Source organism: Sapajus apella, unplaced genomic scaffold, assembly GCF_009761245.1.
Source record: "Sapajus apella isolate SASKATOON/1434 unplaced genomic scaffold, GSC_monkey_1.0 scaffold29, whole genome shotgun sequence".
In the NCBI taxonomy this organism is placed as follows: Eukaryota; Metazoa; Chordata; class Mammalia; order Primates; family Cebidae; genus Sapajus; species Sapajus apella.
The window spans coordinates 23847381-23860277 of record NW_022436969.1 but is presented as its reverse complement, the minus strand read 5'-3'; the positions used below and the strand labels follow the sequence as shown (position 1 = coordinate 23860277).

The 12897-nt window shown below is 38.2% G+C and overlaps 1 protein-coding gene across 12 annotated transcripts in view; it reads right to left on the bottom strand.

Annotated features, from left to right (window-relative positions):
• CEP192 (centrosomal protein 192) overlaps window positions 1–12897 on the bottom strand; it is a 132466-nt gene that overhangs the window by 79887 nt on the left and 39682 nt on the right. For 9 of the 12 annotated variants that reach the window (XM_032293452.1, XM_032293445.1, XM_032293446.1 and 6 more), the window contains 5 exons: window positions 11444–11780; window positions 10831–10974; window positions 4587–4651; window positions 3382–3591; window positions 285–411 (listed from right to left, as the gene is read on the bottom strand). The exons of 1 other annotated variant lie outside the window; for it this stretch is intronic. In XM_032293452.1, the coding sequence (XP_032149343.1) occupies window positions 285–411; window positions 3382–3591; window positions 4587–4651; window positions 10831–10974; window positions 11444–11780 (883 nt within the window). The remainder of the gene's footprint in view (window positions 1–284; window positions 412–3381; window positions 3592–4586; window positions 4652–10830; window positions 10975–11443; window positions 11781–12897) is intronic. 2 more of the 12 variants (XM_032293455.1, XM_032293456.1) reach the window with 1 other exon arrangement.

Genomic DNA, 12897 nt, shown 5'->3' with positions numbered 1-12897 from the left:
TAATTAACTCAATAATTTAACAGCCAACATTAACTAGCCTATTTGAAATTATTTCATTTACTGTGGTTTTTACAAATTTAGGTAGATTTTGGCTGACTTGTTTCCACTTTAGACTGAAAAGAATATGTGGAGTTACAAATAAATCAAACCTATAACCGACATTGAGAAAATATGAAGTGTTATATACATTTTCACTCATAAAGAACATGATCACACAACACCTAAGTTACACTTTTAAGAAAAAAATAAAAGATTCCGAAAAGCCTCTTCTTTGAATCCATTACCTGAATACAGATCATGGTTAAGATGAGCGATTTCTCTTTCTGTATTACATCTCGATACATCAGATTTTCTTATCAAGGCAACAGGTTCTCTCTTCTCTGGTGATCTAATAAAATAGCCAAATGATGGCTACAAAATAATTAAATGTAAATTATTTCTTTGACTTTCAACTGCTTTGAGAAATTCTAGACTATGTTATCTAATACTAATAACACAGCTAAATGACATCAAAGAACTGTTCTTCCCACTTAATCTCAATTACTAGAGATGGCCTTCAAAGGTCCAGATAACACCTTTCATTTCCTTAATACTAGCTACCTTTTAATCATTGAACTCATATTGTCAAATAAATTGCCCTTACTAAGAAATTCAAATTAAAACAACACAGAAATGAGGCCAAGCGCAGTGGCTCACACCTGTAATCCTAGCACTTTGAGAGTCCACGAGTTCAAGACCAGCCTGGCCAACCTGGCAAAACTCTATCTCTATTAACAACATAAAAATTGGCCAGGGGTGGTGGTGCACACCTGTAGTCCTAGCTACTCAGGAGGCTGAGGCACCAGAGGTTAAGATGAGTTGAGATCATGCTACTGCATTCTAGCCTAGGCAACAGAGCAGACTCTGTCTCAAAAAAAAACAACATAGAAATGATACTTTATTCCTTCAATAATTATTATTGAACACCTATTATGTGTTAGACACTGTTTAATCATCAGTGGCATATTAATGAGAAAAAAGATAAAAAATCCTGCTCCCTGGAAATCACAATATAAAGGTACTTTATTTTATAGAGTAAACACATCCTTGAAAAATCTGTATTAAGATTACGGACCCTTCTACCAACTTACATTTAAGTTTCTGGAAGGTTTGCATTCAAGGAGCTTGCTAAAGGATGGGCAATTTCCACTTGTCATTCTTATATAGGAGTCACATGACAGAACTGAAATGTGAACTCATTAAAAGCACTCAATTTTTTACTGGTCTTCACTTATTTCTTCTCTTTGATTCAGTAACTTGAATGCAAACAAAACTTTATAACTTATACCAAAACAAAAAATCCAAATAATAGATCAATTTTTCCAGTGCTTTGTCCATCTTATCTTTCCTTATCATAACTCCATTAATGAGGAATTCAGTTACTCTTCAACCTGTCATAATCTCAAAGTCAAAATCAATCCAAGCAGAAAAATCCATCTTTCTAAAATATTTTCATTTTTCAATTTACTGCACTAAACAAGACCACAGTTCAACTTAAAAGTTCTATGAATCAACTATAACTTCTAACACTACAACTATTATTTCACAATCATATTCTTAATGAAATCCAGTTTTGATAAAGACTCCCTCAAATAACCCTAATTTCCTTTGTAGAATTTATCAACAAATTCCTTGACTCTAGAGAATAAATCTTGAATTCTTGCCCTTTTCTCTGTTTTCTCTAGGTCATCCTTGTCTCCAGCCTTCATCACATCTCTCCCATTTCCTAAGCCTCTGCCTGCTTCTTTCTGTCTTTTGTCTTTTGCTGACTTTCTCTACCTGGGCATCTGACATATGGCAGCAACCTGCTGCACCTGGAGATGGGCCAGCACCACAACAAAGTTGCCCTGTGCCTCTAAGCACTTCCTCCCTGTTCATATGAGATAAAACCTCCCTCTACCGGAAGCCCTCATGATCTGGCCCTAATCATCTCTGCCATTCTCCCTTCATACACGCCCACCCTGCACCTCACACCTGATTTCCGTTCCTCCAATATGAAACCCTGGTTCCTACCTCCAGATCTGCATACAGGCAAAGGCCAGGTCACTAATGGAGGGAGAAGTCTTATTTCTTCTTACAAAAAAAACACAATCTTTTTTTTTTTTTTTTAATGTCTCCCTCTGCTGCCTCCTTTTCTTTTTCTTTTTTTTTTCTTTTTGAGATGGAGTCTCACTCTGTTGCCCAGGCTGGAGTGAAGTGGAGTAATCTCACCTCAGTGCAACCCTCTGCCTCCCAGGTTCAAACGGTTCTCCTACCTCGGCCTCCCAAGTAGCTGGGATTACAGGTACGCACCACTACACCTAGCTAATTTTGTCTATTTTTGGTAGAGACAGGGTTTTACCATGTTGGCCAGGCTGGTCTCAAACTCCTAACTTAAGGTGATCCGCCCACCTCAGCCTCCCAAAGTGCTGAGATTATAGGCATGAGCCACTGTGCCTGGCATGCTGCCTCCTTTTCATCACTGAGATGCCAACTCAATGTCCTCCCCGAAATGTCAACCTGACCAGCACAGCTAAAGTAGCTCCTTCTACTCACTCATGCTTTACAGCACTTATCACTACCTGAACAACTTGTCTTTTTATTTGTACATGCACTACATTTAATTAAATCAAAACACTTCCATATTTCAAAACATCTCTTTAGATAATAGTTTTAAAAATCATTTTTAGAATTCTTCACAGCAACCAACAATAACGGAAGCAACGAACAACTATTAAATACTTGCTAGATGTTGGCTTAGTGCTAAATGTTTTACATGGACCATCACATTTAAATGTTACAAAGCCCTATAAAACAGTGTGCTATTAAGAAATAGGAAATTAGGCAAAGCGTGGTGGCTCACACCTGTAATCCCAGTACTTTGGGAGGCCGAGGCCGGCAGATCACGAAGTCAGGAGTTCAAGCCCCCCTAGTCAACATTGTGAAACCCCATCTCTACTAAAAATACCAAAAAAATTAGCCAGGCATGGTGGTGAGTGCCTATAATCCCAGCTACTTGGGAGTCTGAGGCAAGGAGAATCACTTGAACCTGGGACACGGAGGTTGCAGTGAGCAAAGATCACGGCACTGCCCTCCAGCTCAGGCAACAATTTGAGACTCCATCTCAAAAAAAAAAAAGAAAAAGGAGATTAAGGCACAGAGGAGTTAAATTGCTCAACGTCCTAGAACTAGCTAAAAGACAAACCTAGGACTGGAATAAGGGTCTGACGATGAAATCTAAGTTTTTTACCACTCTTTTGTCCCACCCCTATTCTGTCTCCATTTTAAAGTTACTATGCCATCATAATACTCAAAATCTAAAATATGGTGACTGTGAGCACTTCCAACAGATTCCATACTTACTCTTTTTACATTGTTACCACCACCAAGGCAACCCAGAGCTTCAGATCTTTGAGCAAAGAACTCTCCTAAAGATAGACGTAAATAACTGGCATCATCTTTATCCAAATTTGATGTGCTATGTGATTTCCTCAACAGACTGTAATTAATTGTAGCTCCCCAGGACGTATCGCCCAGTGCAAATGAAGTGTTATGAGCATCTATGTTTTCTTCCTAGGAAGAAAGTTATTGTTTCATTTCTTTCCCCCAGAAAGTCACCTTTCTGTTGTTCTAATATACAATAATTTTAAAAATCTTACCAAGAAAATTAAAAAAAAAATTTTAAACACTAGACCAAAAAAAAAAAAAAATTGGACAAACTGAAGCATAATGAAGTCCAGAGGAGGAAAATGAGTGTTTCAGAATACTCATTCAGAACACCTGAATTATAATACGCACGATCACAAGTTGCTCACAACAGTGCTTTCCTGTTATCTCAGCGACCTAGGAGGACAAGATGGGAGAATCATGTGAGCTCAGGAGTTCAAGCCCAGCCTGAGCAACATGGCAAAACCCCATCTGAAAAATAATAAGTACGTTGCTTCTTCTTATTATTATTTTATAAGAAGAATATCTTGCTTCATCAAACCACTGTCATAAATTTTGAATCTTCAAAATAAGATTGAAATTAGATTGTCATAAATAAGAATCTTCACAAAAAACCAACAGGATTGCCTCACTTTAAAACATTTTTAAAACTATAGAAATATAACCCAGTACAGTGGCTCACGCTGAATCCCAGCACTTTTGGAGGCCAAGATAGAAGGATTGCTTGAGCCCAGGAGTTCGAGACCAGTCTAGGCATCATAGCGAGACTCCATCTCTACAAAAAATAACCACTGCATTCTAGCCTGAGTGACACAGCAAGTCCCTGTCTCAAAAAATAAACTATGGAAATATCCATTAAGGGCATTAAAGCAATTTTAAGTGAGTTAAGATATATTTCAGTATGTCAATGATCTTCAATTAATAATTCAGAGTATGAGGGAAAAAACAGAAGTTGTCTAGCTGTCCAGAAAATACATCTAGTTGTCTCATATTTTCATGAGAAAAATATGAAATAATTCTATACTAACTGTATATCTATTCAGAAAGAAAGAACATTTTGCCTACATTTACATTAATGCAGGAAAAATTTTAAATTTTGGATAAAGCAAATAATTACAAACCTGTATAAACTGATGCTCTTTATTAAATTCTTCTTCATCTTGTGCAATCAAATCAAATGCTTCAGCTTAAAAAAGAATACATTTATATAAATATATTACACTAATGCCTAAACAAACACTAGCACACATATACAAGTTAGTAAAATAAAATACTAAGGAAATAAAGCTGTAACAAATATGTAAAAGCTTGCACTCATGATTGAGGCATCTGTATTAAATGTTTAAGTCTGTGGTTGTCAAACTTTTGCTAAAGAACCCCTTGCTGTAGCTGATTTTATCACTAACTTACCCCAATTTACTCAGGGGCTTTACAATGGAATCTTTTTCTTTCTAAAATTAATTTTAGCTTTGGAGAGCTTGGCACTCTTGAATTGAGGCACTCGCCCATGAATGCTGGTGGAATTTCATCAGCAGTCATCAGACTGATAAGCCCTCTATAAGCCTGTCATGAAGATGGCTGCAAGTGTCCCAAAAAATCCATTTGCCCCCCATCCGAGGAGACCTCAGTCTGGACAAATAAGGACTGGGAGTCCCCTAATGTCTGCCCTCAAGGCTCCTGCAGAGCACCTCAGCTCCCCCTGGGGAAAGGAACGCCAGCCTAAGCATACTCTCAACCCCAGACCAACAGCCTCAGAGGCATGGGGCAAATGGGGCAAACTAAAATGCCTCAGAGGCATGGGGCAAATGGGCAAAGAGGGCCAGGGTAAGGAAACACAACTGGGAGTGGGGTGGATTCCTGCAAACTAGGAGGCCCAAGACCCTGCTTGAGGCATCAGAATTGCCAACAAACTTTAAATATGTTGGTGAAATGAGAAAGGTCTGCCGGCTACATGCCAGACTGCCTGGCTACGGCACTCTGGGCCTCTCTGTCTGACACTGCAAGGTTGGAACAGAAAGGAGAAAACTGAATGGCTACCCAGAGGGGACAGTCCACCCAAGGCCCAAACATGAGGGAGGCTCCCCACTATCCCTGATTGCATCCATCAAGGACCAATCAGATCTATACTGCTCCTTTGTAATCCTAGACTGTGTCCCACATTCATAACCTGAGAGACAAAAGAGAAACAGACACAGGATATATCTGTTCAGGAAAAGCAGAGCACCAAAGACCACTAAAGCTTCCTACCTTCGGAAACAATGCTAGTTCTTCACCTTGTGAAGTAACCATTTCTTATTTGAGACAGTGTCTTGCTCTATTGCACAGGCTAGGGTACAGTGGCGCAATCTTGGCTCACGGTAACCTCTACCTCTTGGGCTCAAGCAATCCTCCTGGTTCAGCCTCCCCAATAGCTGGGGCTATAGGCATGTGCCACCAATCCCAGCTAATTTTTGTATTTTTTTTGGTAGAGATGGGGTTTTGCCATCAAGCAATTCATCCACCTTGGCTTCCCAAAGGGCTGCCATTACAGGCATTAAGCCAAAATGCTCAGCCTAAAAAAAAAAAAAAAAAAAAAAAAAAAAAAAAAAAAACCATTCTTAACCTACAGCACAGAACCTAAGAAGGATCAGGAGAACTATGAAGCCACCAAAATTATATGCAAAATCATACACTCTATATGTTTCTATGAACATTCACTGTGGGATCTATGACTCAAACTGTTAAAAACCACTGCCCTGAAGAATGAAAGGACCAACCAACCAAATCTGACAGCCAAGAGAAGGGAAGTAGGAAACCTGGCCCAAGACAGGGTGATATGGTTTGGTTGTGTCCCCACTCAAATCTCAACTTGAATTTTATCTCCCAGAATTCCCACGTGTTATGGGAGGGACCCAGGGGGAGGTAATTGAAACATGGGGGTCAGTCTTTCCCATGCAATTCTCAAGATAGTAAATAAGTCCACAAGATCTCATGGGTTTATCAAGAGTTTCCGCTTTTGCTTCTTCCTCATTTTTTCTCTTGCCACCACCATGTAAGAAGTGGCTTTTGCCTCCTGCCATGATTCTGAGGCTTCCCCAGCCACATGGAACTTTAAGTCCAATTAAACCTCTTTTTGTTCCCAGTTTTGGGTATGTCTTTTAACAGCAGTGTGAAAACGAACTAATACAGACGGTAACCCAAAAGAAACTTAATTTACTTCAAGAAGTTAAATATCACCTGGTTTTCAAATAACTGACCAGACAGCTCAAAATAGTCTTATATCCCTAAGTGCTTTTACTCTGAACTATAAGGGACTCTTCAAAGAAACATCTATATTAATACTATGTTAACTTGTCTACTCATCAGAAATCAATCACAGTCAATAAGAAAGCAGGACTTCATTTTTTATGAGAACCTATGCCAATTCTTTGGCATACCTAAAACAACAATCCTCTTATACTGAATGCTTCTGAGGTTAAACATGGAAGTAGCCCATTTGTGTTTCCCCACCGTCAAACTCTTAGGCCATAAGCAGCAGCAATGCAGCAACTTGGACAGACGGAGCTGAGCTATCAGCAAGGAGGAAGCCAGGTATAGGGAAGAGGAAGAGGCAGGCTCTCTTAAGGAACTGTTCTGAATAAAGTTTGTAAGTAGGCAAATTTTTATTTAAAATGACTTGGATGTAACAAGATGACACCCTTTTTTTCAACCTTCCTCTTCTGAATATATCCTTCTATTACATTTTTAAAGTTCCTTTCTCCCTTCCAGTAAAAAGGCTCCCATTTCATTAATGCTACCTCCACCCCTATTTCCCGGGATCTAGTCCATCCTTCCTAGCACCCATCCACTCTTTCTGTCCACCAACCTTTTTAATAGCTTTCCATCTCCCCATCTCCCTTTCCTCCCCACCCATGCTAGTCATCCTTTCCAACCAGACTAGTATTTATTCCCTAAGCACAAGGATGGTTTCATTCAATCTTTCCATTATCATTTCCTATTTTATTTTTTCTTTAATAGTAATACATCTAATAATTCAAATTTAAAAGGTGTATATATGATACCACAATAAAGAGCTTTTCAAAGTTAACCAAAGACTTACAAGGGTATATACTGAAAACTATCTCACCATCCCTGACCCTAGTTTCCCACACCCCAGAAGCAACCAATAGTTAAAATATCCCTGAAATGTCTATCTGAATTTTTGATTTTTGAGTTCAAGTAGCAGAGATTCCTGCAGTCAGTATCTTATATTTCCATTGTATGTCTTTACAAATATCTGTATGTGTATCCTCCCCTCTCCTACCTTTCTACACAAATGTTAGAATACTTTATGTGCTTTGAAGTGGATTTTACACAATTTATTTTAGTGACCATTCCATTTGAGTAACTAAAGAATGATATGGTTTGGTTGTGTCCCCACCCAAATCTCAACTTGAATTTTATCTCCCAGAATTCCCACGTGTTATGGGAGGGACCTATAACATTCTATACAGAATCCTTTATCATTCTGTATAGCCACAGGGTACTTCTTTGTATGGATACACCTTAATGTATACCCTATTTTGTTCATCTACATTCCATCCAACCTGTTATTACAGACAATGCTGCAAGTAATGAGCTTGCACATACATCATGTACCATTTGTGCAAGTGTATCTGAAGAATAAATTCCCAGAAGCAGAACTGCTCAGTTACAGGACAGCACATATGTAACTTTGCTAGTTATTGCAATGTCATTATAGCTAGAGGCTGTGCCAAGAATGGACTAGCATACCTGTGTCCCTCACATCTTTGCCAACACAGTTTTATTACCAAATTTTTGGATCACTACCAAGGAAATACTGAAAAATACTATGATTGGTCAGATTTACCCTGAATTTCTTTCCATGAATAAAAATGAACATTTTTTGTTGTACATTTAACAAAACCATTTTCATTTTTCTATAAATTATTTCCAATTTTTCGGTAGTTGATCTTTTTCTTATTATTAGAATTATTTATTTATTAGGAGAATGGGCTCTAAACCTATAATATAAATTGCTAATCTTTTATTCTCAGTTTGATCGTTAATTTCTAAAAACATTTTATGATAGAAGTGTAGTGTACAGCTCAAAGAATTTTCAATCTGAACACACCTGCATAGTCAACAGCACAAATTTGTGTGTACCTATGCAACAATCTTGCATGTTCTTCACATGTACCCCAAAACCTAAAATGCAATTAAAAAAAAAAGAAGCATAACACTGCCAATACCCAAACCACTCCAGCCTGGCTTCCCTTGCTACCTGCCCATCCACGTGTAACCACTGCCCTGCAGCTGGCTCTGCAGGAGTACACTGCTGAGCTGTATACAAACAGAACTAGAGTGTGTGTTCCTGGTCAGCTTCATGTCATTCCACATGTTCCTGAGATTCATCCATCTTGTTGCATGTGGCTGTATATCATTCATTCCCACTGCAACCTAATATTCCAGGGTATGAATAAGCATAATCCATTCTATAGCAGTGGGAGGGCAGGGTGGTTCTACAGTGACTTTGAAACTTCCACTGCTAATGGGAATTTGAGAATCTGGGGCCCATACAAATAGTGCTCCTATAAACATTTTAGTATGTCTTTTGGTGAATATGTACACTCTATCTGTTGTGTATGTACTCAGGTGTAGAATTATTAGGTCATAAAGTATGAAGTTCACAAAGTTCACTTTCACAAGACACTGCCAAACGGGTTTCCAAAGTGGCTGTACCAATTTATACTCCCACCAGCAACACATGAGAATTCCATGATCTTTTAAGTGATAAATACCCACCGTTCAGTCTGCATCATCGTTTTCCTTAGATCAAGATAACACAGAGCAAGTCCTAACTGCAACTCAGCTTCACACTTCTGACCCCTATTTTCACTAATGACTACTTCTGCCTCAAACCACAATCACTCAAAATCTACACTTTCTTCTGACTCCTTGACTCAGGTAATGGTATTGCCATTGCCCCAAGTAACTCAGACCACAGACCCTCCTCTCTTCCTGCCTTTCTACTCTCCCCTGAAGTCCAGCCATCAAATCCTAATCATTTTACCTCTACGTCTGTCATTAGCTACTCTCTTCATTTTCACTGGGGCACCTAGATTTCTACAACATCCTAAGAAAGCTACCAAATGACCTTTACTGCCAGGAGAAGACTCACCAATCAAGTTCTACCAGTAATTAGTCCTGCCACTTTCCAGACAAGCCTCAATCTTGGGCATGGTGGTCAAACCTCAAAAACCACTCCCTGGCCCTCCTGACCTCTCCGGTGTCGCCTCCTGGCCCCTGGCCGCTCTCCCTTCGTCCTGCCATAAAGGCTGGCCACACTGGAGCATGCACCTTCTCAAACACATCCACACTTCACCATCCGATTTCCTTCCAATGAGACTTTTCCACCATTTGAAATTTCTCATACCCCCAAAGGATTACCTGTTACTCTACTTCAAAAGTGGCTTCCTCTATGAAATTCTTTTGCTACCTACTCACGCAACATTTGTTTCTCCTCTAAATTCCAATGCTTTTGGTTTGAGTCTCTCACAATGCCAATGACTGTGTATTGTATTCTTGTGTCATCCCTCTGGGCTGACAGAAACTGTCTGATGGACAGTTTCTTAAGGGCTGGCATGCTGCCTTATTTATCACTGTAATTCCACGACAAGAGATATTTTTGAAAGAAGCTTAGTACAAGCAGTAGATCGAATAATTTCTTCCTCTGGCGCAAGCCTATTAACAGTAAGGCCAGGCCTGACAGGCCCGTGAGCACCGTGGCTCCTTCCAGTTACAGAACAGCTCAGCCCTGAGGGTTGCAGCACAGCATCTTCACAGACTCAGGCTCAAAATGCTGTGACCTGGCATTGTGCAGAGCTAAACCAGTTTCTATATTCACTGTCAGAGACGATGCTGATCAACAACCTATCTGCTTCTTTTAACACTTTATCCCTCGAGATTTCGTTATCTTTTTGGTTACTTTTCTTCCATCATTTCTACCACATTTCCTACCTTTCATGGACTGGTTTTTGTAACTGCTGATTTATTAAGACATTTCCTTTGCTCAGGTCAGAATTTTAAAAGGGACAAGCAAAGCCTGAAGTCCCTTCCAGTCCTGCAGAACTATGAGGTCTACACAGAAGTAAAAGAATGCTATTCTTACTCATCACCTTTGCCTAAGGATATGGCTCGGCTCATTCTACAATGATTAAGACTGGCTAACTAAAACCTTGGGTCCTATAAAAGCAAATGAGGTGCTTCCAGAATACAGTGATAGCCCGGAAGGGATCTGATGTGCCTGACCAACATATATAGAGTAATCTGAGAAAGATCAGAAACAGTGAAAATGGTATAATAAATGTTTATCCGTATACTCACAACCAGATCTGAAGTCTTCATTCATCTCATCACTTAGAGATATATTTAAATTTTGTTTGCTATTAAAAGATGTGTAATAGGCAAGGTCCGTCACCCACCTACCCTCTTCATTTTGATAGACCACATTCTGTGGGAGATCTCTTTCTAAAAAATAAAATTACAAAAATATCCAATGATACATGTAATAACTAAAATGATAAAACATTCTCAATTTTTAAAAAAAATTTAGATGACTACCTTAGTTATCAACAGTGCTGAAGTCTTCCAAAACTAGTTAGAAAAAGAAAAACCCGTTTCCCCAAAAGAAAAGTATCTCTTTGATGGAAGATAAGCCAGCATCAATTATAAAAAAAAGTCTATAATGGAGAATGAGGCATAAAGAAAAAGAATGTTAAGACTTAGTTAGAAAGGCATATTTTCACTAGATCTCTGATGAACGATACCATTTCTGAGCAGTTCTCCCTGTATTAGTAGATTTAAAATTTTGTTTAAACTACAAAACACTTAAATATTTAATATGAAAGATTGGCACATTTCACATGGAAATATATCCTATTCAAAACATACAAACATCTATTTTTTTCACTCTATTTTTTTTTGAAAGCCCACTTACTGTCTTTATTCTTTTCAATGGACTCGTGACATTCACATGTTCGCCTTTCAGAAGTTGGTGACCAAACGGCATCAGTGAAATTAATTTCACTGTCACTGATAGGCTTCAAAGACGCTACATCCACATTTTCTTGAACGGACATTTTAGGAGTCTCAGTGTCCAAACATCCATCCATATGCAAAACTGTCTTATTTTGATGAGGAGACTCTGTCTCCTGTTTTACAGGGTCAGTTGGGTCAAAGCCACCATCAGCATTTGCATCATGAAAATTATCAGAGTTAAGTTTCACGTCAGTAGCCCTGAGGGTCTTCACCAAAACATCTTTTTTTGCACTTTCCTTTAAAAAAAAAAATCAGATTTTTTAACACAGCAAGTTTTGCTTTTTATAACTCATGTTAAAAATTTATGGGAAAAATCATATAGTTGACATAAAATGTTTATTATATGAAGGAATAGAACATACAGTACTCACTATGTTCTACACTATGTATGAATATATGAACCAATGATAAGCAACTTACTAAAACCAGACATTGTGATGTGGTCATGGGAAACATGTCAAGAGATTCACATACCAAAAGTAAGCTCTATGTGTGCACTACATTACAGGATGATAGAAATGTCAGCTCAACTTTTATTATTACCAATAAAAGTCTCTACAAGCGTGGTAAGCCTATTAATGTGACCAGCCTAATAAAATTAATATGAATTAACAGCCCTTGATATTAATACCAGATACTAGTATCTTTTAATAGGAGTAAAGCAGTGTATACTACAAATGCCCCTGAGCAGTCCAATAAAATTTGTATCAGTCAGAGCAAATTAATTCAGTGCCTTAAAACTATGCTCTTCAAAATATTTTTCCAAGTGGCACTTTTTATTCTTTCCTAAAGTAACAACTGCTGAAAAGGGGCTCAAATGTCTTCAATATCATTTGTGGATATTTGGCTGCCACCAAGGTTATCGCATGCCATTGAAACCTATTAACAGCAGTCCTTTCTGCTATAATAAGACAAGCAATAAGAACAATCTGATAAGGCACAGTTTCTGAAAGTTACAATACTAAAACAAGGTTGTTCTAAATAAAAGATGATGACTTTGAAATACGAAAGACATAGGTTCAAATCCTAGTGCCAATCATTTATTAACTGGGTGCTTTGCCAACATTACTATATAAAAATAAACATCAAAATAAATTCCAGATGACTTAAAGATTTAAATATAAAAGTATTAGGAAAAAATACAGATGGATTATCTTATATTCTTCAGTGGATAACGTCTTCTAAGTGTAACATTCTAATGTCTTGAACTGTGTCCCCTCAAAAAGATATATCCAAGTCCTAAGCCTGGTAACTATAAATTATGCTATTATTCTGAAACAAGGTCTTCACAGATGTAATTAACTTAAGGATCTTGAGGTATGACTATCCTGGATTTAGGGACCCTAATCACAA